Below are 27500 nucleotides of genomic sequence, written 5' to 3' on the forward strand. Positions count from 1 at the left end.
TTAGGGTTTATGATTACCATTGCTCCTTCCTTAGGTCAGACAGTCGGCGGCTGCCACACACACATGGGTACGTACCGCTGTACTACATGGACGTAAGACTGCCAGTGAACAATCCTAATATAGCAGCATTTTAATTATGCCACTGTTCTGTTTTTCACACTGAACGCTGGTAATGTGAAGCAGAGAAAAAAATGTTTATCTGATTTTATGATGCGATGTTGTGCTGGTCCACACAATTGACGAGTCGGAATACTTCAAGCTGTAAACAGGAGTACCTGGAGAAAACTTAGGCTGGCATTGGGCAAACATGCAAACTCCACACAGGAAGGCCAAGGAAGGCCAGATCCCGTAACTGAACTTTTGAGCTCAGAACTGTGATATAGATATTTTAACCATCTCGTCACCGTGTCACCTTCAAGGTGAGTCTTGATCCTTTATTTGTGACAAAATTCTATCATTTAATTGGTGTGATAGGTGAAGAAGAATTTCAGTGAAAAATGAGAAGAATGTGTGATGTAAAATCAGTTCCATTCACAGATGGGACATTTTTAACCCAACCCTTAGAAATTCAAACTCTGAGCCATATATGCGTGTTCAATACTGTATGTTCAAATGACTCAAAAAGTCATCCCTGCCAGCTGCTTAACTACCTGGGAGAAAAATATACAATTAATTTCCTAAAAAGTGTTAGTGCCTTAATGACAGTTTTTCTTTTTGGAATAGCATCACTTTTTGCCCGTATTTAGCTAGCCTAGGCTTCAGCACCCCTGTGATAGTCGTAAAGGCTAAGCGGTTCATGAATGAATTAATTAAACAATTAGACCAAAAAAAAAATCAAGATGCTTAATTTGCCCACCTGTTTGGTGGAAGAGTTTTGGAAGCATCCAAAATGCACTGGCTAAAGTTTTTCAAAATTTCATCGACAACCTGTGGATGAAAGGGATGATACTTGTAAGAAACATTAATAACAAAACCACACAGGAGCAAAATGAATGAGGAACTAATAGATTTTTGTCCATACTTGCAAATGCAGCTTTGGCATTAAAATTGTAACTGTGTTCAGTTTGATGACTTTCTTTTCCAAAAGGTCATCAGGAAGACAAGGAAAGATGGAGCTCAGAGTCTGGGAAATCCTTGACAGTCGAACCAACAAATCTAATGGAATATTATAGCAAACATGAAAAAGAAACGTAAACATAAAAAGGGTACAAGAACAACTATATATGAATGACCATGTGAAAGACAGAATCTTAGTAATAAAGTATTTTGAGAACTGGACAATGGACCGATGGAGAAAACTAGTTTAACACAAAAAAAAAAATCACAAAATGTCTAACAATACAAATAACTACAGATGTATTAAACTTTATTTGCCACTTAGTCATCATGTGAGCCAATGCATAACGGGTTCAATGCATTGCTTTGCCTGCTTTAATATAGAGTTCACAAACTAGTAGGCCACAAAACGATGACAAATCTTACTTTTCTTGTGTTATTCAGTTATACAGTTTTGGTCAAAAGTTTACATACACTTGGGAAGAACATGATGTCATGGCTCTCTTAATTTTCCATTTATTTCTACAACTCTGATTTTTCTCTGAAAGAGTAATTGGAACAGATACTTTGTCATAAAACATTCATGAAGTTTGGTTCTTTTATGATTTTATTATGGGTTAACAGAAAAAGTGATTAAATCTGCTGGGTCAAAAATATACATAGAGCAACACAAATTAGTAATTTCGGTGACTTAGAAAGTTGCGTCAGTGAAATGAGCTTTATAGCAAGGCCTCTTAACTTCTTGTGAGTGATTATGAGTGACTACAGCTTAAATAGGGCTCATTGGATGCAAATGCTGAATCTGAAAAAGCGAATCCTTGACTTGAACAAGTCAGGAAAGTCACTTGGAGCCATTTCAAAGGAGCTGCAGGTCCAAGGAGCAACAGTGCAAACAATTGGGTGTAAGTATAAAGTGCATGGCACTGTTTTGTCACTGCCACTATTAGGAAGAAAATGCAAGCTATCACCTGCTGCTGAGAGAAAATTGGTCAGGAGGGTGAAGATTCAACCGAGAATCAACAAAAAGATTTAGAAGCTGCTGAAACACAGGTGTCAGTGTCCACAGTCAAGCGTGTTTTGCATCTCCATGGACTGAGAGGCTGCCATGAAAGAAGGAATCCCTTTCCAAAAGAGACACTTTAAGGCTCGACTGAAGTTTGCTGCTGACCACATGGACAAAGATAAGACCTTCTGGAGGAAAGTTCTGTGGTCAAACGAAACAAAAATCGAGCTGTTTGGCCACAATGTCCAGCAATATGTTTGGAGGAGAAAAGGTGAGGCTTTTAACCCCAAGTACACAATGCCTACCGTCAAGCATGGTGGTGGTAGTATTATGCTGCGGGGCTGTTTTGGTGCCAATGGAACTGGTGCTTTACAGAAAGTAAATGGGATAATGAAGAAGGAGGATTACCTTCAAGTTCTCCAAAGTCATCAGCCCGAAGATTGGGTCTTGGGCGCAATTGGGTGTTCCAACAGGACAATGACCCCAAACACACATCATAAGTGGGAATGGAATGGCTAAATTGGGCTAGAATTAAGGTTTTATATGGCCTTCCCAAAGTCCTGACTTAAACCCCATTGAGAAATTGTGGACAATGCTGAAGAAACAAAGAAGTATCTGTTCCAATCACTCTATCAGAGAAAAATCAGCTTTGGAGGAATAACTGAAAAAATCAAGAGAGCATGACAATATGTTCTTCACAAGTGTATGTAAACTTTTGACCACAACTCTACATTTGAGGCACAGAAGGCAATACATTGAATACATTTGTGGAAAGTGTCCTTTTCCAAAACACTTTGTGCACCTTAAGAAAACGACTGAAAGAGAAGGTTCTGATGACGTTTGCACTGGTCTCCAAGGGATGAAATCTATGAGAGTAAATAACACCAAGACGACATTGTATTCATATATAAAAAAATGTAGTCCAGGTTAAAAAGTAGGTGTGTCTGATTTGGTAAAAAGATCGATCATATTATTTTTGATAAATTAAATATTTATCTAAATTTTATTATGATTCTTTTTTAGATTTTCTTTCAGTGTTCCACAACCGCTGTGAAAAATCATCTGTGCTTCATGGGAAATTATCTCCCAGAAGGTAATACATCATAATATTTCATCTCATCTCATCTTCTTCTGCTTATCCGAAGTCAGTCACTTGTATCCGGGATCTTTCTTTTGGTCAACACTCGAAGCTTGTGACCATAGATGAGGGAGAGAACGTAGCTCGACCGATAGATAGAGAGCCTCATCTTTTGGCTCAACCACAATGCACCAATGCAGTCTGCATCACAGCAGACGCTGCACCGATCAACCTGAAGATCTCCATTCTTCTGTCGCTGATGAACCTGACCCCAATATACTTGAACCCCTCCCCCTGTGGAGGAACCTGATCCCTGACCCGGTGAGGGCACGCCACCTTTTTCCAACTGAGGAGCATTGTGACAGATTTGGAGATGCAGATTCGCATACCAACCGCTTTACACTCGGTTGCGAATCATTCCAGTGAGAGTTGGAGATCATGGCCTGATGAAGCCAACAGAACCACATCATCTTCAAAAAGCAGGGATGCAACACTGAGGCCACCAAACTAGATACCCTCAAGGCCACGCGTAAAAATTCTGTCCATAAAAGTTATGAACAGAATCGGTGACAGAGGACATCCCTTGCGGAATCGAACCCCCACTGAAAACGGCTCCCACTTACCTATGCGGACCAGATTCTGACACCAGTGATATAAGGACCGGGCTTAAAAGGGGTTTCGGAATGCCATACTCCCTGAATACCCACCACAAGACTCTCCAGGCGACATGGTCGAACACCTTCTCCAAGTTCACAAGAAGCATGTAGACTGTTTGGGCAAATTTCCCTGACGACCCCGTTGACCCCGGTCTTTTGGTCGCCAGTCAAATGGTGACAGAGAGTAAGTACCGTTGAAAACAGCTCTCAACAAGAGTTTAATATCTAAATATCTACTGTTGATTCATGAGAGAGTTTAATATCTAAGTACTATTTAATATCTAAGTACTGTTTAATATCTAAGTACTGTTTAATATCTAAGTACTGTTTAATATCTAAGTACTGTTTAATATCTAAGTACTGTTTAATATCTAAGTACTGTTTAATATCTAAGTACTGTTTAATATCTAAGTACTGTTTAATATCTAAGTACTGTTTAATATCTAAGTACTGTTTAATATCTAAGTAATGTTTAATATCTAAGTACTGTTTAATATCTAAGTACTGTTGAAACCAGCTCTCAAAATTATATTCACAAGAGTTTATTATCTAAATATCTACTGTTGATGCACGAGAGAGGGAGTTTAATATATAAATATAGGCGGGAAAGTGCAGTTTGGTAAGGAAAAATAGCGGGGCCTCCTCCGCTGACGGGGAAATATTTACCGAGATAGGTGGTGGGGGTGTAGGAATTTTAACAAAAATAGCGGGAGAAGAGATGTGGGAAAGTTCAACAAAAAAATCAGAGATAATTTGTGGAAAATGGGGGTATATATTGCATGATTACCCGGACTAAAAGTTTTCTGAAAGCAAGAAATGTCAGCTCAAAATGATTTGAAATGTGGATTTTGAATATGAGGATGTTGAGCTAAAAAATTAATGGTGACACTGGCATTTGATTTGGTTAATCCAGGGATCACGTTTTTGTGAATACAATTCAATTGGGGTTTTTTTGTGATGCTGGGGCCTGTATAACAACAATTAGGATGATTATTTCCAAGTGCTGGATGTGCTTTGTTAATAGAACCTATATGTACTATCAATTAACTGGAATGTAATGCTTATTGCAGCTTCGCCTAGTTTTGACCCGTTAGCGGGAAGATGGTGTTTAAAAGACGAAAGAATATATACAAAATGGTCATTTCAATGTTTAGCAGGGAATGTCACGTTTTTTATTATGCTCTAGACTTGCCAAATAATGTGTCGACGGCGGGAGAAGCACTCTGGTGCAGCGGTTGCTGATTAGATGGGAGTGAAACATGTGGGGCACGGGGCAGCCGATTTGACTGTATTAGGCTTTCGGTTGCGCGCGGACCGCGTAAACGACTAAAATTTTGTGGATCCCTTCCGTGAAGGCATTGCGATAATAATAATTGGCCTTGGGGGTGCTGAAGCAAACTTGAGGGCAGAACATAGGTTTTTGCTATAATGTTATTGTATAATGTTAATGTTATATTCTGAATATGGGGTCTTCGCAAAATATTGTGATATAGTTGGATATCGGAAGAAGGGTTAATTTGACTGTTTAATGGTTGTCTTCTGTAATAAACGTTATATTTAGACACAGGGAAAAAGAGGTGACGTTTCAAGTGGTGACTCACTGGTTTGTAAACAGATGATAAGAATACTGCTTTCGCAGCAAGAGTGGAGGTGTTACGATCCCGTCGCGTAGTGCGACGCGATCGGGGGGGAAGGTGAACCCATGTGCGGAGTCGCCGAAGCAAATGGAAAAGGGGAGGCATATATGTTGCTCTTGTTGCATGGTTTAATAAACGGGAAAAACATAACATAAACAACTTGGCTAGATCACTTACGACTACAGAAAAGAAACATGCAGCGTGGCGTCAAGTGAACGGCATGACAAACGTGGAAACACAGGGAATGAAACCAGACGATCCGACAAAGCTTCAACAAAAACCATCCGTGCCTGCCAGAAACGAGACGAGGCAGTGGTCGGTCCGGCAGGCGTCCGCGCCGGCCAGAATTGAGACGAGGCTGTGGTTGACCCGGCGGGCGTACGCGCCGGTCAAGAACGTGACGAGGCAGTGGTCGGTCCGGCGGGCGTCCGCGCCGGCCAGATACGAGACGAGGCTGTGGTTGACTCGACGGGCGTCCGCGCCGGTCAGGAACGAGACGAGGCAAGGGCTGGTCTGGCGGGCGTCCGTGCCAGCCAGAAACGAGACGAGGCAGTGGTCGGTCCGGCAGGCGACCCAGCTGGTCCTTTAAGTCTTGGCCAAACCGCCTGCCTTTAGGAGACACCAGAAGTTTAGTACGGTCAGACACATTACCCTGTTTGCTCGGGGGGTAGCCAACTCCCTCCTCCCGGGAGACTGGAGCATTGCTTCTCTCGACGTCGCCGGCCCCGTCCTCCAGGGGCACTGGCGCATTTTCACTCTCGACGTCGCCGGCCTCTTCCTCCAGGGGCACCGGCGAATTACCACTCTCGACGTCGCCAGCCCCTTCTTCCAGGGACTCCGGCGAATTACCACTCTTGACGTCACCAGCCCCGTTTTCCAGCGGCACTGGCACATTGCCACTCTCGAAGTCGCCGGCCCCGTCTTCCAGGGGCGCCGGAGCATCGTCGCCACTTCTGGGCCGGCAGACGCTGGACGGGCAGGCGCTGGACAGAGCGCTGCTTGGGAGAGCGGTGCTTGGGAGAGCGGTGCTTGGGAGAGCGGTGCTTGGGAGAGCGGTGCTTGGGAGAGCGGTGCTTGGGAGAGCGGTGCTTGGGAGAGCGGTGCTTGAAGAGCGGTGCTTGGGAGAGCGGTGCTTGGGAGAGCGGTGCTTGGGAGAGCGGTGCTTGGGAGAGCGGTGCTTGGGAGAGCGGTGCTTGGGAGAGCGGTGCTTGGGAGAGCGGTGCTTGGGAGAGCGGTGCTTGGGAGAGCGGTGCTTGGGAGAGCGGTGCTTGGGAGAGCGGTGCTTGGGAGAGCGGTGCTAGAATGGCCGTCCGTCACCAGAAACCTGGTCTGTGGCTTCGGTACGGGTGCGACTGGCGACCCCAGTGGCAACGGGAGTACTTTGCGTGGCCTTGGCACAGGAGCTTGGGGCACTTGAAACGGCGTGGTCGGCCGAGTAACTTTGGCCACTTGGACAGGCGTGGTCGAGTAACCTCGGCCACTTGGAACGGTGAGGTCAACATAGTTTCTAGGAGATGCTGGTACAGCGTGATCGGCCGAGTAACTTCGGGTACTTGGAAAGGCGTGGTCGGCCGAGTCACTTCGGGCACTTGAAATGGCGTGATCGGCCGAGTAACTTCGGGCACTTGGAAAGGCGTGGTCGGCCGAGTAACTTCGGCCACTTGGAACGGTGAGGTCGGCATAGTTTCTAGGAGATACTGGAACAGTGAGGTCAGCCGAGTATCCTGGGACGACTGGAACAGCGTTAACAGTGGTTAGTGTGTCCAGGCACTCCTTTCGCTTCGCTCTACGGCGTGGCGCTCGGCGCCTCCTTTGGGAGGATTGCACAGCACCCCCGCCATCACGTGGTGGCCCATAATAGGTGGTCAGCCAAATCTGTAATTGCTGGTTGGGGTATTTGGAGTAGGAATTGTCGGGGGAAAAATAGGGGTAATCCTCCTCCAGTGGAAGGTCTCGGGGTCCGAATTGGTCGAAGAATTCACTATCGGATTCCGAAACGCCAGCGAAAAAAGCAATTTCCTTAACGACGTCCTCCTCACCAGAATCTTCAGGCTCCCTCCATGGTGAACCAATTCCGCTGGTCATAGGCATAAGATAACTTGGGCGCTCTCTGGTGGTTGTACGCACCTGGACATCATGATTAAACTGTTTGGGCTTCCCAGGGCGACGTGCATAGCAGTGGTGGGGCGTAGGAGTAAGCTGCGGATCTAACTCTCCTACCAGCTGAGACTCATCTCCAGCAATGATGTGCCTGAGATCCCCGCACCACGGTGTGTTCATTACAAAACTCCTAAACGATTCTGAGGGGTTTCTTATACACTCCAAGCAGTCCGGTGTCTTCGAGGTGGATGGTTGGCGTCGCCGAGCGCGTCGGCGCGAGCGTGGGTGGCGCTCCGCTGGGTCCATGATGGTCGGATCGTGCTGTTACGATCCCGTCGCGTAGTGCGACGCGATCGGGGGGGAAGGTGAACCCAGGTGCGGAGTCGCCGGAGCAAATGGAAAAGGGGAGGCAGATATGTTGCTGTTGTTGCTTGGTTTAATAAACGGGAAAAACATAACATAAACAACTTGGCTAGATCACTTACTACTACAGAAAAGAAACATGCAGCGTGTCGTGGCGTCAAGTGAACGGCATGACAAACGTGGAAACACAGGGAATGAAACCAGACGATCCGACAAAGCTTCAACAAAAACCATAATGCTTAAATAGCTAAAAAAAACCTAATCACCTAATTAGCCACGGCTGATAACAATCATGACATCATGCCAGGAGGGGCAATCAAGCCACTCCTGCCAGGAGGTCATAGTTAGCGGCGTAGGGCTCTTTCCGTTTGGACATTTCATAATAAGAGCAATACACCGTCTGCAAGGAATGCAGGGTTATGCAAATGCTTTCGCATTCATTTTTTGGGTTTTAAACAGAAATGTATATTAAGGTGATAGAAAATCCGTTTAGTAAAAACTTTGGATTTGGGAATAGAGCAAAATAGCCGTTTTAGAGCGATAGTGGATCTCAAAGGGCTTTTGATTAAAGAAAACTAGCTTATGGAGGATAAAAGAATATAAATACTATTTTTGAATAGTTGGATTGTTCAAAATACTTTCATCTAGGAGGTTGTCTGGTTAAAGAAAAGACAAGAATGGAAAAATTTACAATATTATGGTATATTGGTGACAACTTGAGGGTCTTTTATTAAACATTGAAAATTGTAATTAGGATATGCCTAGGAAAAGGTTGATTTCTCTAATTTAATGGTTGTAGATTTTTATTGTGGTAACAGGGTGCTATGGGAAATGGCTCTTATCTCAAGTAAACATCGTTTGAGGTGATTTGCAAAGTATATCTTAGGTAATGAGAGTTATTTGGCAGTAAATGACATCAGACGGGAAATTAACAAGGCAATGGTGGCATGAGAATATTCATGGCATTCATCCAAATGATTAGGTCAATTGTACCTGGCCGCAGTGGAGAAAATAATTGATTTAGGATGGGCATGATTTCCCTAAGACTGGGGTAACATGTAATGTTTTTCAAAAGTGCACTTCAAGAACATTGTCTGTTGTCCTGGCGGGAGGAAATATGCTTTGGCACAGGTCATATTGATGACATTAAGGATATTACGGATTGGATAAGCATTGATGAATTGATACAACCAAATGACATTGCTTTCTATTGCTTTAAGGGCATGCAAATTAAGAGAACTTTAGCTTAAAATTCATAGCATTGCAATTATGGGGTAAATACGCCTGAATGCTACAGTGATAACGATTGGCAATAACAAGCTTAGATAAGGGGGGAAAAGAGCAATTCTCCGAATTCCAAAATCTGGCTAAGAAACAGATTGTTTGTCGCTTTGGGTTTTGACAGGATGTGTTGGCACATGAATTCTGGAATATTTGGGGATTGGGGACCCCATATCTAAAACAAATTAAAGGACTGGTGATTAGCGCATCAACCTTACGGTTCAAAGATCTACTAATGAATGTGGGGTGGATCCAGACCGTCCGGAATGTGGGGTGTTCCTGGCGGCCTCGAGAATTTGTGGGTTTTCTCCAGGTACTCCAGTTTACTCCTACAAAATGAAATTATGGATGCTAGACTGGTTGAACACTAAATTCCTCTGATAATGAGTGTGAGCGTGAATAATGTTTTGTCTTTTTGTGTTTTTTGATTGGCAGGCCACCGAGATATAATCTATCAATAAAATATCAAGGTGGAAAAGAATTTGCGAATTTGGAATTGATTTCAGAACTCGCCAATAGGCCTTGGGGACGGCGTAACAGATTGGTAAAAAACAAAACAAATTGGGACCCCAGCTTGCCTAGCTTGAGTCAAGGGAAGTCCTATGTCTCGACAAAGAGGGGTGGTAGGCTTGCTACAACGGCACTACAAAGCTTATGGTTTTAATCTATATGCAGAGCATGTTTGACTTATGCTAGGCATAACCTCAATGGGGCTGTACGGCCAAAATGCGGGCAATTCTAAAAAGCTACATATCCATTTTAAAAGATACATATGAATTTTATTGAATTAAGTAAGATATCATTCCACGATATGGAATTCCAGAAACTATCTATAGTGATAATGGCACCCATTTTGTTAATAGAATGATTGAAGAAATTGGCACTAGGTTTCATATTTCGTTGCGAAATTAGTGCGCCTAGCATCCACAAATGGCGGGCCTTGTCGAACCAATAGATGGAAATACAAAGTAGAAAACTGCATGGAAGAAACAAAAAGGCCATGGACATAGTGTATTGATTTAGTAAAATTATATATTAACGTCACAACTTCAAATGGATTAACCCCATATGAAGTCCTGTTTGGTAGACCTTACAAATTGCCATTATTCACTACACAATGGGAATTGGATGATGAGGCAAATCTTGCAGAATACGTGAGGAAATCTTAAGAAAAATGCACCAAATTTAAGCTATTAGAGGGAGATTTTGCTTCTCAACAGGAAACGGACGAAGTGACGGTGATTCCTGGAGACGGGGTGCTGATACGCAGCATAAAAAAGAAACATTGGAGCAACGCAAAGTGGGAGGGTCCATGTCAAGTGTTGCTAACCACGCCAACAGCTATCAAAGTAGCTGTGAGGGGAACATGGATGCACCTTTCCCACAGTAGGAAGGTTGTCTAAATTGAAATGTTTCAAGAGGAAAACTCCCTAAAAAAAGACAAAAAGTCATGTTGAAAACAACTATTGCTTTTGGGGCAATGAGATTAATGATGATTGTGATTCTATCCCTCTCCACGGTAGGATTGTTTTCTCCAGTTGGAGAGAAAGGCGGAGACGTTTCAATTGAGGATACACCTTCTTACGGGAGGGTAAAGCGAGCAACATTTACATTTGATTAACATTACCTACTAAATCAAATTTCCAGACATGCATTCGAGATTGAAAAATATATTTGGACTCAGCAACATCCCTGTTGCCATACAAGGGATCAACCTATGGTGGTACATAACAGCCCAAAATGGAGATTGGGAAGGCCTTGTTGTAGAAATTGGTCAATATTGGAAAGCTTGGACGGACATATTAACTTGTGAAATTCATTTCTGAACCAGGGATTTTCCAAACGGGGGATAATTGGGCGCTGTTGATGGAGTATAAAGAAGAGGCGCAACCACTATGTGGAGCTACTTTGTAAAAGGGTGGTCTCAGTTGAGACATTGAGGGGACAGGTAAGATAAACTTTCTGACTTAATAAGATGCGGGAAACACCTCAATATTGATTGGAAAGATTATTGCTCAGCAAGCAATACCATAAAACTATAGGGAGCTTTTTTATATTGGGTTTGACGTCTCCATATGTGAAAGGTGAAAGGGTTTCAATTGAGACTAAACCATCTTACAAAGGATCAAAGCAAACTACCAGACAAGGGAAAATAGGATCGGATATAACAACTCCCTCAATCACCATTCTTTGGGGAAAGTGTTTTTACAAATGAAAAAATGTGTCCTACTTGTACAGCAAAAATATTGAAACAGTGTCTATCCTGTTACGCATTCAATGGGAAGTCAATTTTTCCACTTTCATAATTTTACCTGCTTAAACCTTAGAGGGCATGGTCTGAAGCTGGGGGCGATAATGAGACGTGGTGTGTCGGCGTTCTAAAAAAACTGCACCCGAGACCACGTTCTGACCTTTGGGGGTGGTATGGTGGAGAGAAATGATACGACTCCTGCCGAAACGCGGCACGACAAGGTGCTTTGATCTCACTGCTCTTACCGGTGTGTTTTTCCATCTACAGTGGAGGACATACAATTGGCTGCTCAGAAATCTGGTGTGGTGAAGGGTCCCTCCCGACATCGTCGAGCGGCATGGAGGGAAGGAGATCCAACATGCATTGATGCGATCGGCATCCCCGGGGCGTCCCAGATGAGTATAATAAGCTGGCTATTCAGATCGCAGCAGGATGGGAGTCCCCAAACAAAAATGTGGATGGGATAATTTACCTGCATTACAATGTCCAAAAACTTGGAAATTATACTGGAGAGGGATTCGTGACCATAAAGGAGTGACGGGCAGCTACCAGTCTGATGGCGTTCCAGGATCACATAGTGGTGGATATACTCCTTGCGGAGCAAGGGGGCGTGTGTGCAAAATGTTTGGAGAACAATGTTGCAACTTGATACCGAACAAAACGTCACCCAGTGGGTCTTTCATGAGGGCCATTAGAGGCCTGCAGACCCTAAAACCGCAATATGCAAAAGCATTCTGGAGTAGAATTACCCGCTTCGACAGACTGGTGGGATAAGACCTTTGGAAAATATAAGGATTTGGCTATATCTGTTGTTTTCCGTAGCCATTCTTGCTACTACCTTGACATTGTGTGGGTGTTGTCTTATCCCGTTTGCGCTCCTTGCTAAGCCGACTTATAACTACTGTTAAATCATTCTTCCTATTGTTCGAAAAGTGATCGGGGTCATAAACAGTCATCTAGTCCTCTCACAAGGACTGCTTTATCTGACATCTCACCCAGTCTTGGGCTCCAAAGATTGTTGATCTGGGTTTCCAGCAAGGAGATGGCAAGGTCTCCGACTACCAACAGATATGGATATCTGCCACTTCCAGCAACACTCGCATAGTGTTCATACCTCGTGACGCACTTCGGGCTTCTTTGTGTAATTGTTATATAATTGTCATGTCAAATGAAGGCGTGATTGTTTTAATCCAAATGAAGTTGGTTTTTAGTTTCCTGTTTTGTTATTGGTAAAATACCTTGATTGTTATTATAGTCACAGATGTTGTTTTTGCTTACGCATGTTGAATTAATCAATAACCTTGTAATTGTTTTGATTTATGGATTTAAAGCCGTATGGGAATTACAATTCGAGGAGATACTTTGGAGCGTCAAGATGAAGTGTTGACGCTCTGATCTATGTCCCCTTATAAGGTAATGTTATCATTGATGCAATCTATTTAATTAAATGTCAATAATTAAATAAGATGTCTGCCTGCAGTGATTGATAATTCCATCGGAAGGGTAATTATTTATGAACCTATCAGTGGTAATGATGGAAAGCGGGTGGGAATTTAGTTTATTATGGACTAATGGTCTTCTCTAAAATTCAATACTCATGGCTAAAAAAAAAAAACATTACAAACATGGTACCTCGCTGGAGAGGCATTTGTAAAAAGAGCAAAACAAGGAATTTATAACAGATAGGCTGTGTGTAAGGAGAATCGTGGTTTTTAAAGCGAGTATAAAGATCACAGCGCGTTTCCGTTGAACATTTCAGAATAAGAGCAAAACGCAGTCTGCAAGAAATGCAGGGTTATGCAGTCAGATTTGCATTTTTCGGATTCTATAAAAAAAAGTCTTTCCAAGCGATAGAAAATCTGTTTGGAGAGTGAACATTTCAGAATAAGAGCAAAACGCAGTCTGCAAGAAATGCAGGGTTATGCAGTCAGATTTGCATTTTTCTGATTCTATAAAAAAAAGTCTTTCCAAGCGATAGAAAATCTGTTTGGAGAGCCAGATAGCCATTTTTGACCAATTTGTTGATTTCAAAGGGTTCTTAGAAGGAATGAGCAAAACCTACATTGGGTTTTTCATCTATATCATATTTAATGATAAAACAAATAGCTTTAGGAAGATAAAAGGTTATTAATATCGTTTTTAAATGGGTGGTTTGTTCACAATACAAACATGTGGGATTAGTTGGTTAGAGAGAAAGTGGTCAGAAAATTTACAATATATTGGCAACAATTTGTGGGTCATTTTATCAAACACTAAAATGTATCATTGGAACATGCCCATTGAAAGGTTATATTTCTCTAATTTGCTTATTGTATATTTTAATTGTGGAAACAGTGAGCTACTGACGGGTCGGTTGCGGGAGGAAATCAGCCAGTGATTTAGCTATCCTGCCCTCCTTGGAGATGTTAACAATATGGGTTTGATTTGAGAATTAGATCTTAAATATTAAGAATTAGTATTGGGGCGTTAATGATAACAAACATGAAAGCAACAATGCAGAAACGGCATTCATTCAAACTTAAGGTAAATGGGATTCTACTGTTGTTTGTGTTCTGAACTTCGCGTGAGGTGAATGGAGTTAAATTGAAAAATTTTCTCATTATAGAAGTATAAAGAGATTTAAAGCTTCACTAAGACTTCTACAAATAACTAGAAGAAAGAACACAAACAAATAATCAATGAATAATAACAATAAATAATAAGTAAGGAGTCAACGACATAGTAGGGAAGTACACAAAGAACAAAAACAGACAAACAAAGGATCCAAATGCAGGTAAAATGGCGCTCTGTAGGGAGGGTGGGAGCATTAATGTAGAATTTAATTGCAAAAGGTAGTTCACAAAAAAAAAGCCTTAGATACAAGGAGAATAAAAAAGGAAAACGTAATAACACAACAAAACTAAACTTACCAGGGAAAAACACCAGCCAACCATACCACCAACCTACCATACCACCAGCCCAATGCAAACAATACTTCAAACTGGGTTGACAAAGACAGTTTAAATGCATCAACAGGGGTTGGCAAGATTATTAGAAACACCTGGTTCACACTAGGGAAGGCAAGCAGGAAAGACACAGCAGGTGAAACTAAATGGGTAACAGGAAAACCCTAAAACCACAAAACATGACAATTTTTTTTCTACTTTGTTTCATTGGTTGATTCATTTTTTAAATCAAGACCTAAATCTCGTCTATGCTCTATTACTGATTTATGATCTAATGACTAATGTCGCCACAGGATAATGACGGCCTACTAGTAAGATACCATATGTATGAACCTACCTCCATCATTTCCATGAAAAATTAGTCGTCTTTGCTCCTGTAGCTGAACTTTTAGGAGAGGGAGAGGATCATCATAATTCTCGTCATTTACTGCATTTCCTGTAATCATAGTGTGGATCTTGTATGTCATTTTTTTACTTAATGGCTAATTTATGTGTCAAAGTAAACCGAAAAGGAGACCCACCTTCTTGCTGTATTAGTCTCTGACAAGAATCCATGTATAATGAATACTGCGCAGCAGGAATCTTACCTGCTCTAAAGAAATCAATATATATGCAATTTATAACTGAATTTCACTTGAAAATATAACATAAAACATGGAACTTAGTGAAACATTTGATTATCAGTAAGTATCGTACTGTTTTGGATTTCTCCAATTCTATTGCCAAAGAAGGCTAGCGAAAGCCTAATACAGGGTACTTAAAGAAGAACTGCCATACTTCATGAGGAAACCTGGAGTAGCAGAGAAGTATATCAGTACATTGGGACATGAATGACGGTTGTACTACGGCAGTGAAGTGTGCAATAAATATGACATAATAGTTTGGTCTTCAACCTGCACGAGGGATTTAAGATGCAAATTATCCTTTGGCTATAATCTTACATATTTAGTTATGTGCATATGTTCATTAACATGTATATGTCGATTAAAAGTACTGCCCCTTTATTAAATAAATCAAACTCAAGCTGATAAAGGAGGTGATACCAGATGGTCCTTAGTATTTATCTGCAGTGAGATCAGAAAGCAGGTACCACTCCACTCGAAGGGGGTTGTACATGCGTTCACTCTGGAGTCGCTCATGGTGAGAGGCGCCAAGCAGGTGTGGGGATGCTTATTTCCCCCCGGCTTGGTGCTTGTATGTTGGGGTTTACCCCGGTAGACGACAGAGTAGCATCCTTCTTTCTTCAGGTGACGGTACGGGAGTTGACTGTTGTTAGTGCGTATGCACCAAATAGCAGGTCAGAGTACCCGCCCTTTTTGGAGTCCTTGGAAGGGGTGCTGGAGAACGCTCGCTCGTTCGCTACGGCACTTCAATGGTCATCTGGGCAACAACAGTGAGACCTGGAGTGGAATGTTTGGGAAGAACTTCCCTTCAGATCGGAACCTGAGTGGTGTTTTATTGTTAGATTTCTGCGCGTGTCGTGGAGTGACAATAATGAACACCATCTTCAATCATAAGTGTGTCCATGTGTACTTGGCATCACGACACCCTAGGCCGCAGTTCAATGATCGACTTTGTGGTTATCTCATCTGACCTGCGGCCACATGTCTTGGACACTCGGGTAAACGGATGTCTTGGCCCACGGGACTCCAGAGGCAGCTGACTGGTACCAGTTGGGCCCGATGCACACGGCTCTGGTCGTCTCCGGGGCAAAAACAGGAAATGGAAGGAATTCGCTGAAGTCATGGAGAACGACTTCGGGTGGCTCCGAGGATATGTTGGTCAACCATCCGATGTGTCAGGAGGGGGAAGAACTGCACCAATAACAAAGTGATTGTATGGATGGGGCGCTGCTGACCTCGAATCGGAATGTTGAAGACCTCCTCAACCAACTCCACCGACTCACCATCCCATGAGGAAGCAGAGCCGGGGAACTCTGAGGCGGATTTTCTTATCTCTCGAGTGGAACTCATTGAAGTGGTCAAAAAGCTTCTCGGTGGCAAGGCCCCATGGGTGGATGAGATGCGCCCAGAGTTTTTAAAGGTTCTGGTTGTTGTGGGGCCCTTTTTAAAAAGGGGGACCGCAGGTTGTATTACAATTGTAAGGGAATCACACTCCAAGTTATTTGTGGACTTGGAAAAGGCATTCAACTCGGTACTCGGACGTTTGGTCGCCCGGGCGTTTGGTCTCCCGGGCGTTTGGTCGCTGGACGTTTGGTCGCTGGACGTTTGGTCGCTGGACGTTTGGTCGCTGGACGTTTGGTCGCTGGACGTTTGGTCGCCGGACAACCAAACATCCGGCCAGGATTCGACTGTGTCCCCTGAAGAATCTTGTGGGAGGTACTCCGGGAGTATGGGGTTCCAGAACCCCTGATACGCTAATTTGCTCCGGCAATAATTTAAGACTCGTTCCCAGAGGGGGTTGGACTCCGCCAGGGCCGCCTTATGTCACCGAATCTGTTTATAACTTTTTGGACAGAATATATAGGCGCATCCGCAGCGTTGAGGGGATACGGTTTGGTGGCCTCATCCCTAATTTTTTGCAGATTATGTGGTTCTGTTGCCTTCACCAGGCCATGTTCTCCAACTCTTGCTGGAACGATTCGTAGCCGAGTGTGAAGCGGTGGAGATGAGAAACAGCACCTCCAAATCTGTGACTATGGTCCTCAGTTTGAAAAAGGTGGCAGGCCGCCTTAAGAGTCAGGCATCAGGAGTTTAAGTATCTGGGGATCTTGTTCACAGGTAAGGTAAGAATGGAGCGGCAGATCGACAGGCAAATCAGTGATCTGCAGTGATGCGGACACTGCAATGGTACGTCGTGGTGAAGGAGCTGAGTCAAAAGGTGAGGCTTTCCATTCACAGGTCAATCTACGTTCCCACCCTCATCTACGGTCACAAGCTGTGGGTCGTGACCTAAAGAACGAGATCCCGGTTACAAGCAATTTAAATGAGTTTCCTCCGCAGGATGTCTGGACTCTCCCTTAGACATAGGGTGAGAAGCTCGGTCATCTGGGAGGGGCTCTGAGTAGAGTTGGGTTGGGTAATCAATGACATTAACTGGAATCAAAAATGTGTTTACTAGTGTGTTCATTGTCTTATTAAAACACCCTCCTCAAGGGCATGTCCTCTTTCATCAAAAGACAACATGACCTTACACAGTATTCTGACATTTGCAAACTGATCCATGATCCCCTAGAATGTAAAAAGGTGCGGAAATATGTAGAAAGGTAGTTATAATAGGGGTGATCCAACTTCACGTTTTTTTTTTATTATCGTTTGGCCTACATTGTCCACAATATTCGAGAGATTACTATATTTTTAACACTACTGTATATTCTACGCATGAATTTGCATTGAGAATGGTACCCTGATTATTGATTTATTTCCATTCCCAGGCTAATGATTTAAAATTATTTAATTCCGAATTAAAATGCTCTTTTGTCATTGCTGAGCAGATCACTATGATATTTGGTATATTCTAGGAATGTACAGTATTTGCACTAATCGTCACATCACGGTCTCTAATTTTATGTCCCAGGGTTGATTAATTAAATTAATTGCGTACTTGTTATGTGTAGGTTCTGAGTTAGCCACTAAAAAGCCAAGTGGTCACACTTAATTTTGAGCATATTTAATTTAAGTTATTTGACGTGCTGAGTTCTCTTAAAACAGATAAGCACATGAAATCATGTAACATACAAAAAATGAGTAACAATTCAACAAAGCACATCTGTTGAAACGAATAAAGTTGGAGGATTTACCTTTTCAGGGCTTCTATGAAGTTCATTTGAGCATCTGCTTTAAAAGGAAGCTGAAATTTTCAAAGGTGAAACTGCATCATTTTGAGTTAAGAGATATAACTGTATATATTCTCCTGTTTCAAGCAGTAACGTTCATCCTCATCTCTACTTCTCTAAAATGTACGTATGCCAACTACGACCACAAAGGTAACATTTATTTTTATTGTTCTTATGTTTTAATTTTGCTCCTTTTGTTTGGTTTCCCAGAGGTTACAAAGACATCATCGTTTGAGTGACAAGAAATCAATGAGTGGAAGAGATGGGCGACCAAGAAGAGACTTCACAGCGACTGATTGCAACATGAACTCTTCCCATATTTCTGGGAAAGGCCAAGAACTTAATAAACTGTCGATCAATCAGAGGATGACGACTTTCTCCTTATGCCTTCAATGTGTAAATGTATAGGGATTTCCAAGATGGCGGCGTGCACTGACGCAGGGGCTTTATGCTCGGTGTCATTCGTTATCCTACAGTCGCCAGGATTTAATCACTATCAGGAGATTCAAGATATCCGATTTCACAACATACTACCAACAGACGTTCAATATCCCGAGGACATCTCGAGACCTCCGGGATCTCCGTGGATAGCCAGCCCACTAAAAGTACGTCAAAGACGGCGAAGAGAGAGGAAGCAAAATCGCGGATGTCGGGCGGGCCTTGCTGCTAAGCTCAGACAACAACCACACCGAGTACCGCTTCCTAGTATTTTTTTGACCAACGCCCGATCCATCACTGACAAAATGGTTGGAACTTCGAATTGCTACCAAAAAGCTTTGTTAGGAACTATAAAATTATTCTCATCACGGAAACATGGCTACACCCTCATATCCCCGACGCTGCGGTATCGCTAGCTAGCCGAACGCTTTTTCGGAACGATCGTTCAAAAGAATTAAAAGGCAAAAGTAAAGTAGGATGACTTTCCATGTTTGCACACAATGATTGGTGATATGACAGTAAGATCATTGACACTCACTGTTCCCCGGATTTAGAGCTATTAGCAATATGATGTAGGCCCCATTATTTATAGAGAGAGCTAACGGTCGTCATAGTAATGGCTATCTATATACCTCTGAATGCGAACGTTAACACGGCACTTAACCTCCTGCTAACGGTTGTAAACAAAGAACAGCTTGACCACCTTGATGGAGTCTTTATTGTTGCTGGTGATTTCAACAAAGCGTGTTTAAAGACTGTTCTACCTAAGTTTATTCAACACGTGAAATACTAGAGAAGACAAAACTCTTGACCATGTCTATACTAACATCAAACGTGCTTGTGAAGCCACTTCTCATCCTCACCTAGCTGGATCAGATCACCTCTGCATATCTTTCACCCCCGCATACACTCCACTCCGGAGGCTAACAATGCCACAAATAAAGATTAAAAAACTTGGCCCGAGGACGCTTATTCTCAGCTGCAGGACTGTTTTTCCCGCACCAACTGGGAACTTTTCGAAGGCGACTACCTCCAGGACTACACAGACACTGTACTTTCCTACATCAAGAACTGCATTGACAACGTCACTATAAATAAACGAATACAGGTTTTTACTAAAACCCAGGATGACTAATGAGACCAGGGCACTCATCAAATGCCGTAACACCTCCTTCTGACAAGATAAAATATGGAGCTGACAGAGCAGAGCTGAAAGGAGGCATTAAAAAGGCTAAGAATTGAGGAGCACTTCACAGAAAATAACCCAAAGAAGATGTGGCAGGGGATACGACATATTACCAACTACAATAACAAGAATATGTCTATTAATGCAGATGCATCACTAGCGGAGGAACTGAATCATTTCTTTGCCCGCTTTGAGACTGATAAATCAGACCCAGTCTCAACACTGCCACTACCACCCAGCAGCAATACACTGAAGATCCGGGAACAGAAAGTAGTAATGGTAATGCAGTCTGTGAACACCAGGAAGGCTGCTGGACCAGATGGAATACCTGGCAAGGTGCTGAACAGCTGGCTGGAGTCTTCACAAACATTTTCAATTGTTCCTTGCAACAATCCATCATTCCATCCTGCTTGAAATCTGCCACCATTATTCATGTCCCCCAAAAGCCAACCATTAACAGCATGAATGATTATAGGCCTGTTGCACTCACGCCTGTGATCATGAAGTGCTTTGAAAAATTGGTGACACGCCACATCAGGAATACAATCCCTCCCTCAGTTGACCCTCACAAGTTTCTTATAGAGAAAACAGGTCCACTGAGGATGCTATCACCAGTGCTCTACACACAACACTGAGACACCTGGAACACCATGGAAATTACGTGAGGATGCTTTTCATTGACTATAGCTCAGCTTTCAACACTATAAAACTGGACATTCTGACTGACAAACTCTCCCACCTTGGACTATCCTCTTCAATCAGGGTCCAGTCCTTTAAATTCCTGGGAGTCTACGTCACAGATAAACTCTCCTGGCCAACAAACACCACCAAAGTAGTGAAGAATGCCCAGAAACTACTCCATTTTTACATGTACACACATGCCAATAATACGCAACTTATTGATAATTTTGATATTAGATATTAATGCTCTTACATTGTCAATGCAACTACAAACACACTCTCTCTCTCATGATTATAATTTTGAGAGCGAGAGATTACCTGGTTGATCGCTTTCAACAGCAATGAACGAAGAACAAGAAATCTAGGAACAGCCTTATTGACTAAGTACTTTCTACTCTCTACGGCTTAACCAGCGGCGTCCCACAGAATCACAAATGCAGAAATGCTCTTCTGCCAGTTTTTTAGAGCACAATATCCCATTTATGGCTGTTGAAAATTTCTCTAAATTTGTGAAATCTATGTTCCCAGATTCACAGACCACTAAGGTAAACATTTTCATAGGTATCTTAATTTCTCACTGACAATCAAGACATTATTTTATTATTCAATACATTTTTTCCTCTTTATTAAAGTGAAAGATTGTTCCTTAAATGTAATGTTGTTATATCTGATATACAGTGTGGCAAATAAGTATTTCATCAACCACCAATTGTGCAAGTTCTCCGACTTGAAAAAAAAAGGCCTGTAATTGTCAACATGGTTAAACCTCAACCATGAGACAATGTGGAAAAAAAACAGAAAATCACTTTCTGATTTTTAAAGAATTTATTTGCAAATTAGAGTAGAAAATAAGTATTTGGTCACCTAAAAACAAGTAAGATTTTTGGCTGTGAAAGAGGTCCAACTTCAAATGAGGTCTAACGAGGTCTCCACTTGTTACCTGTATTAATGGCATGTTTTAACTCATTATTGGTATAAAAGAAACTGACCACTTCTCAAGACTATGGTTCAACAACAAGCTCTTGGGAATTGTAGATTTGTTTTGGGAAACGTGGCTTCTCAAGATGGTCCGCATCAACTCTCTCGGGAAGATTCGACAGACCTACAATAGTTTTGAGAACTGAGACTAATTTTTATGAGACTCTGAATAATGTTTAGACTTCTGTTATGCATGTTGTTTAAATCTTATGAATATATTAGCAAAAGGGACACCGGGGTCTTCATAATCATCTGACTGGAGGCGTGTGTGGATGTATTAATAGCATGTGTTTTAACTCATTATTGGTATAAAAGACACCTATCCACAACCTCAGTCTCTCACACTCCAAACTCCACTATGGCCCACACCAAAGAGCTGTCTTAGGACACCAGAGACAAAATTGTAGACCTGCACCAGATTGGGAAGACTGAATCTGCAATAAGTAAAATGCTAGGTGTAAAGAAATCAACTGTGGGAGCAATAATTAGAAAATGGAAGACAAACAAGACCACTGATAATCTCCCTCAATCTGGGGCTCCATTTGGGGCTGTTTTTTGTAAAGGGACCAGGATTTGTGTAAAGAAAAGATTGAATGAGGTCACGTATCGAGATTTTGAGTGAAAATCTTTTTCCATCAGCATGGACATTGAAGAAGAGGTGTGGCTGGTTCTTTAAGCATGACAATGATCCCAAACAGCCAGGGCAACAAAGGAGTGGCTTCGTAAGAAGCATTCCACGGTCCTGGAGTGGCCTTGCCAGTCTTCAGACCTCAACCTCATAGAAAATCTGTGGAGGGAGTTGAAAGTATGTGCTACCCAATGATAGCCCCAAAACATCACTGCTCTAGAGGAGATTTGCATGGAGGAATGGGCCGAAATAGCAAGTGTGTGAAAAGCTTGTGAAGAGTTAAAGAAAATGTTTGGCCTCCGATATTGCCAACAAAGGGTACATAACTTATTTACCACCATGATTTGCAAATAAATTATTTAAAAATGATTGTGTGATTTTCTATTTTTTTTTCTCCACATTCTGTCTCTCATGGTTGAGGTTTACCCATGCTGACAATTACAGGCCTCTGATATTTTCAAGTACGATAACTTGCACAATTAGTAGTTGACTAAATACTTATTTCTCCCACTGTATGTCCCATCTGGACTCTTGATTCCCTAGGACACCAAATTTCTGTGGAGGAGAAAGTCCAGGCATTACTTTCCAATCGGAGATAAACTGAAGATGGTGGATGGAGGGGACATGTGTATCAGGAGGTGAGGCAGGCTCTTTGCTGCTACCAGTTACCTAATATAGTTTTGTTCACAGTGGACCATTAATTTAGGTGTCAAAACTAAAAGCTTTACAAGAAAATTGCCAGAAGTACTGGGTAAAACTATAGTATTGATGAAAAAACACTTACCAGTCTTGGTTTCATCAGAGCGGGAAGAAACTGTGAGGAAATACGCCCGTCGAAAAATACTGAGGATAAGATAATATATTAAGGAGTTATTTAATTTGTTAAAAGTAAGGCAATTTAAAAGACCAGACTTAACTTCTAATATTATAGTGACAAATTTGCTGATAAATTGATGCAGAGTACCTGGTCTCCATAACAACGGAAGAGATATTCCCCGTAATCTCAAAATGAGATGAAGCTCTTTCCACATCTTGTGCAGTCTGGAACTACGGTCCACATACAAGGAAAATATGGGGCAAAAATTTACTAGACATCCAGATTATACACAAGGTCATCAGTTTATGAATGTTTGGACATGATAGTCTAATACAGTTGTACCTCCTCTTACAAATGTCTCTAGGTACAACATTTTTAGGTTACGAAAGCTTTTTATGTGCAAATGAGTACCTCAAGATATGAAAACAAGATCCAAGTTATGAAATTCCTCCCAAACGTCAATACATTTCCCCTATGCGTTATTCTATTTTGAAATTGTCGCAGATACATTGATTCTCACTTCATAATCTCGCTACAATTTACTAGACTTTCATTGTCATTCTCACATCAACCACCATCCATGTTTCAAGATTCTCTTATGTATTTTGGAACACTGTTCGTCATCACAGAGTTCCCACAGTGTTTTTTGTGTTTTTTTCCCTCCAAGTGTGGTAAAAGCAGGATCTTTTGTTTGAAGAAAATTACAAGTACGGATAAAAAGAAGCAGCGGGCCCTTTTGCGGAATAAGTCTTGGGGTACCACAGGAGTCAGTGGTAGGTCCAATGCTCTTCAGTCTTTACATAAATGATCTGACAGGCTGTTTGTTCTCCTTCAACTGTCACTTGCCAAGTGTATGCTATTGATGCCATTCTATGTCCAAACGAAAGACAAAAAACATGGAACCCAAAGATACAATTACGAGCGTGAATAACTGGCTTGAAAAATACCAACTAAACATACCCATGTTACATCTTTGGCGACGTCGAGTGTGCAGGTACAAGCAGGACCCAAATGCGGGGAAGCAGGCAATGGACAAGGATGCGGGGTATTCTAACAAAACTTTAATTACTAAAAGCAGGTAGAAAATGACAAGGACTGAAATTAACTGTCAATTGTTTTTGTAATTGATTAAAAAGGTTAAAAGGAGATGAACAAATAACAAAGACAATATAAAGTTAAATTCTCTAACTCTACTAGAGTGGAGTATTTTTATTGGAAACAACTGGTTGTAATAAAATGCTTATTGTTGAATGAATTTGGAGTCCTTGATTAGTATGCATTTTAAGGTTATGTGGTTTAACTGCTGTAAGGGTGCCATTACAGTTGTGGTCAAAAGTTTACATACACTTGTGAAGAACATAATGTCATGGCTCTCTTGAATTTTGAGTTATTTCTACAACTCAGATTTTTCTATGACAGAGTGATTGGAACAGATACTTTGTCAAAAAAACATTCATGAAGTGTGGTTATTTTATTACTTTATTATGGGTTAATAGAAAAAGTGATCAAATCTGCTTGGTCAAAAATATCGCGACCAGACGATTTGGACGTTTGGCCGAAGGACAGTTCGCCGAGGGGGCGTTTGGTCGAACGTATAGTTAGTCGAACGGATAGTCGTCCGACCGGCTAGTCGGCCGACCGGCTAGTCGGCCGACCGGCTAGTCGGCCGACCGGCATTGCGTCGCGCGCGCTCGCCCTGCCCCCGGGCATGTGTGTACATGTTTTTCAACCTCGGCCCAGGGGCCATATACGGCCCATTACAGATATTATTCATTTAGGAATAATAAGGGCATTCAGAACAGAAGAAATAGTAGAGAATAGTAAAAATCGTACTCCAGAAAAAATACATTTCCCAAAATAATGGGAAATTATTTAAAATTAAACTAGAAGTAAAAGTGTGCTCAATGGCATGGTATTGTTCTCTAAGCCCCGCTGTCCAAGGCACTTAGTATTTAGAAATATGTCCAGCGGGAGGCAGTACTACATCACAAAAGCTAAAACTCAAAGAACATATGATCTGATATTTTCTCTAAGATTAAAGATGGCTGTTTAATATTAAAAAGCAAGTAAAATAAATATATTTGTACTGGTTCTTGACAAATTCATTTGAACCGTGTCTTGCCAAAGTGTTTTAGGTAGTTTTTTTATCAGTGATATGGGTCAGCAAGGGTCACCAAAAGGATTATTGTAGTTGAGTGACAAATGGATCACAAAACAAATTCCATGAAAACTGCTCACCCTCAGACGTAAACAACACAAAACAAAAACTACAGTGTGGTATGCCAGAAGCACGGCAGCAGACAAAAAAGCTATGCAGAGGGTGATTAACACTGCCCAGAAGATCAAGACATCGACAACTTGACCCACTGCATCACAGATTACATTAACTTCTGTGTCGAGAACATCGTACTCTCCAAGAAGGTCCGTTGTTACTCCAACAATAAGCCGTGGGTCACCAGGGATCTAAGGACCCTCCTGAACAAGAGGAAAAGGGCTTTTAGGTCTGGGGAGAAGGAGAGTCTCAAAACGGTCCAGAAGGATCTGAAGAGAGAGATAAGGAGGGGAAAGACCAGCTACAGGAGGAGGCTAGAGAAGCAACTCCAAAGAGGTCTGGAGGAGCTTGAGGACCATCTCGGGCCATGGAGGCAACAGTGGGAGAGGCCCGGAGTCCGGAGACGGGGAGTGGGCCAATGAACTGAATCAGTTCTTTAACAGATTCAGCCCTGCCCCTACTCCCCTGACCCCCCAGACCAGAAGCAACTCTCCCCCCTCGTTCTTCTCTTCCTCCCCCTCTTCCACCGGTCTCTGCATCACTGTCGATCAGGTGACAAAACAACTAAAGAAGATCGAGGCAAGGAAGGATATCGGTCCAGACGGCCTCAGCTCCAGACTACTGAGATCAGCTTGGCACAGTGATTCTGCATATTTTCAACCTCAGCCTCAGTCTGCAGAAGGTCCCCACCTTGTGGAAAACTTCCTGCGTGGTCCCAGTCCCAAAGACTGCGAACCCCAGGGAGCCAAACCACTTCAGGCCGGTAGCACTAACCTCTCACCTGATCAAGACACTGGAGAGGATCATCCTCAACCACCTGAGCCCCCTGATGAATGCAGAGCTGGACCCTCTGCAGTTCGCCTATCGTCCAGGCATTGGTGTGGAAGATGCTACCACCTACCTGATGCACAGGTCTCTTTCTCACCTGGAGAACTCGGGAAGCACGGTGAGAATGATGTTTTTTTTACCTCTCCAGTGCATTCAACACCATTCAGCCGGTCCTTCTGAGAGGGAAACTGGAGGTGGCTGGAGTAAGGAACCACCTAGCCACATGGATCATCGACTTCCTCACCGACAAACCACAATATGTGAGACTCCAGGACTGTACGTCTGATGTGGTAACTTGCAGCACGGGGGACCCACAAGGCACAGTGCTTTCCCCACTCCTCTTCTCCCTCTACACTTCAGACTTTAAACATAATACAGACACCTGCCACCTCCAGAAATTCTCCGATGACACCACCATTGTTGGACGATTGACTGACGGGAACGACCTGGAGTACAGGGGAGTCATCACAGCCTTTGTCGACTGTTGTAGGCAAAACCACCTGCACATCAACACCAGTAAGACAAAGGAAATGGTCGTTGACTTTCGGAGGACACCTCAACAGACCACTCAGGTGAACATCCAGAGTAATGACATTCAAATTGTGGAGAATTTGAAGTACCTGGGTGTTCACCTCAACAGCAAACTAGACTGGTCCACAAACATAGATGCCCTGTACAGAAGGGGCCAGAGCCGCCTCTACCTGTTGAGGAGCCTACGGTCCTTTGGAGTGTGCAGGTCACTGTTGAGGACCTTCTATGACACTCTGGTGGCATCTATTGTGTTTTATGCAGTGGTCTATTGGGGAAGTGGGAGCACGGAGAGGGACAGGAACAGGCTGAACAAGCTGATCAGGAGGGCCAGCTCTGTTCTGGGCTGTCCTTTGGACTCTGTGGAGGAAGTGGGAGAGCGGAGGATGCTGACCAGGATGAGATCCATCATGGAAAGCATCTCCCACCCCCTGCACGAGTCGGTGGAGTCCCTTCGAAGCTCTTTTAGCAGTAGAATGCGGTACCCTCACTGCAGGAAGGAGTGCTTCCGCAGATCCTTCCTCCCATCAGCTGTCAGGCTCTTTAACCAAAAAAAGGCTGTGGGTTAGGACCTACTCAGTAGGTCCTACTGAATTCTCATATAGTACACATGTGCTTCTATGTATATGTATGTGTATGTATATATATATTTCAGCAACACGGTTACTTATTTATATATTTATTCATGTATTTATTTATTGACTTACTATTAACTACCTATTTGTGTAAAATGCCTTTCCTATTTCAGCATCCTCACCCTCTTCCTACTGCAACAAAGAAATTTCCCGAATACGGGATGAATAAAGTTATCCAATCCAATTGCCAACCCCCGGTACCTCAGAAGAGCCGGGTCCATTGTTGGGGACCCATACCATCCTGGACACGGCCTGTTCCAGTTGCTTCCATCTGGCAGACACTACAGGTCCTACAAAGCACGGACAAACAGGCTCAAGGACAGCTTTTTCCCAACAGCCATCA

At 42.7% G+C, this 27500-nt stretch overlaps 1 protein-coding gene across 1 annotated transcript in view; it reads right to left on the reverse strand.

Moving 5' to 3' along the window:
* LOC144193050 (Fanconi anemia group A protein-like) overlaps nucleotides 1-27500 on the reverse strand; it is a gene marked incomplete at its 5' end in the record, with an annotated part of 89318 nt that overhangs the window by 58012 nt on the left and 3806 nt on the right. The window contains 8 exon segments of the mRNA XM_077711867.1: nucleotides 857-927; nucleotides 1022-1155; nucleotides 14708-14806; nucleotides 14892-14962; nucleotides 18131-18180; nucleotides 22862-22898; nucleotides 22900-22920; nucleotides 23042-23124. Of these exon segments, the coding sequence (XP_077567993.1) occupies nucleotides 857-927; nucleotides 1022-1155; nucleotides 14708-14806; nucleotides 14892-14962; nucleotides 18131-18180; nucleotides 22862-22898; nucleotides 22900-22920; nucleotides 23042-23124 (566 nt within the window).

This window comes from Stigmatopora nigra, unplaced genomic scaffold (assembly GCF_051989575.1).
Source record: "Stigmatopora nigra isolate UIUO_SnigA unplaced genomic scaffold, RoL_Snig_1.1 HiC_scaffold_51, whole genome shotgun sequence".
NCBI classification, from domain to species: Eukaryota; Metazoa; Chordata; class Actinopteri; order Syngnathiformes; family Syngnathidae; genus Stigmatopora; species Stigmatopora nigra.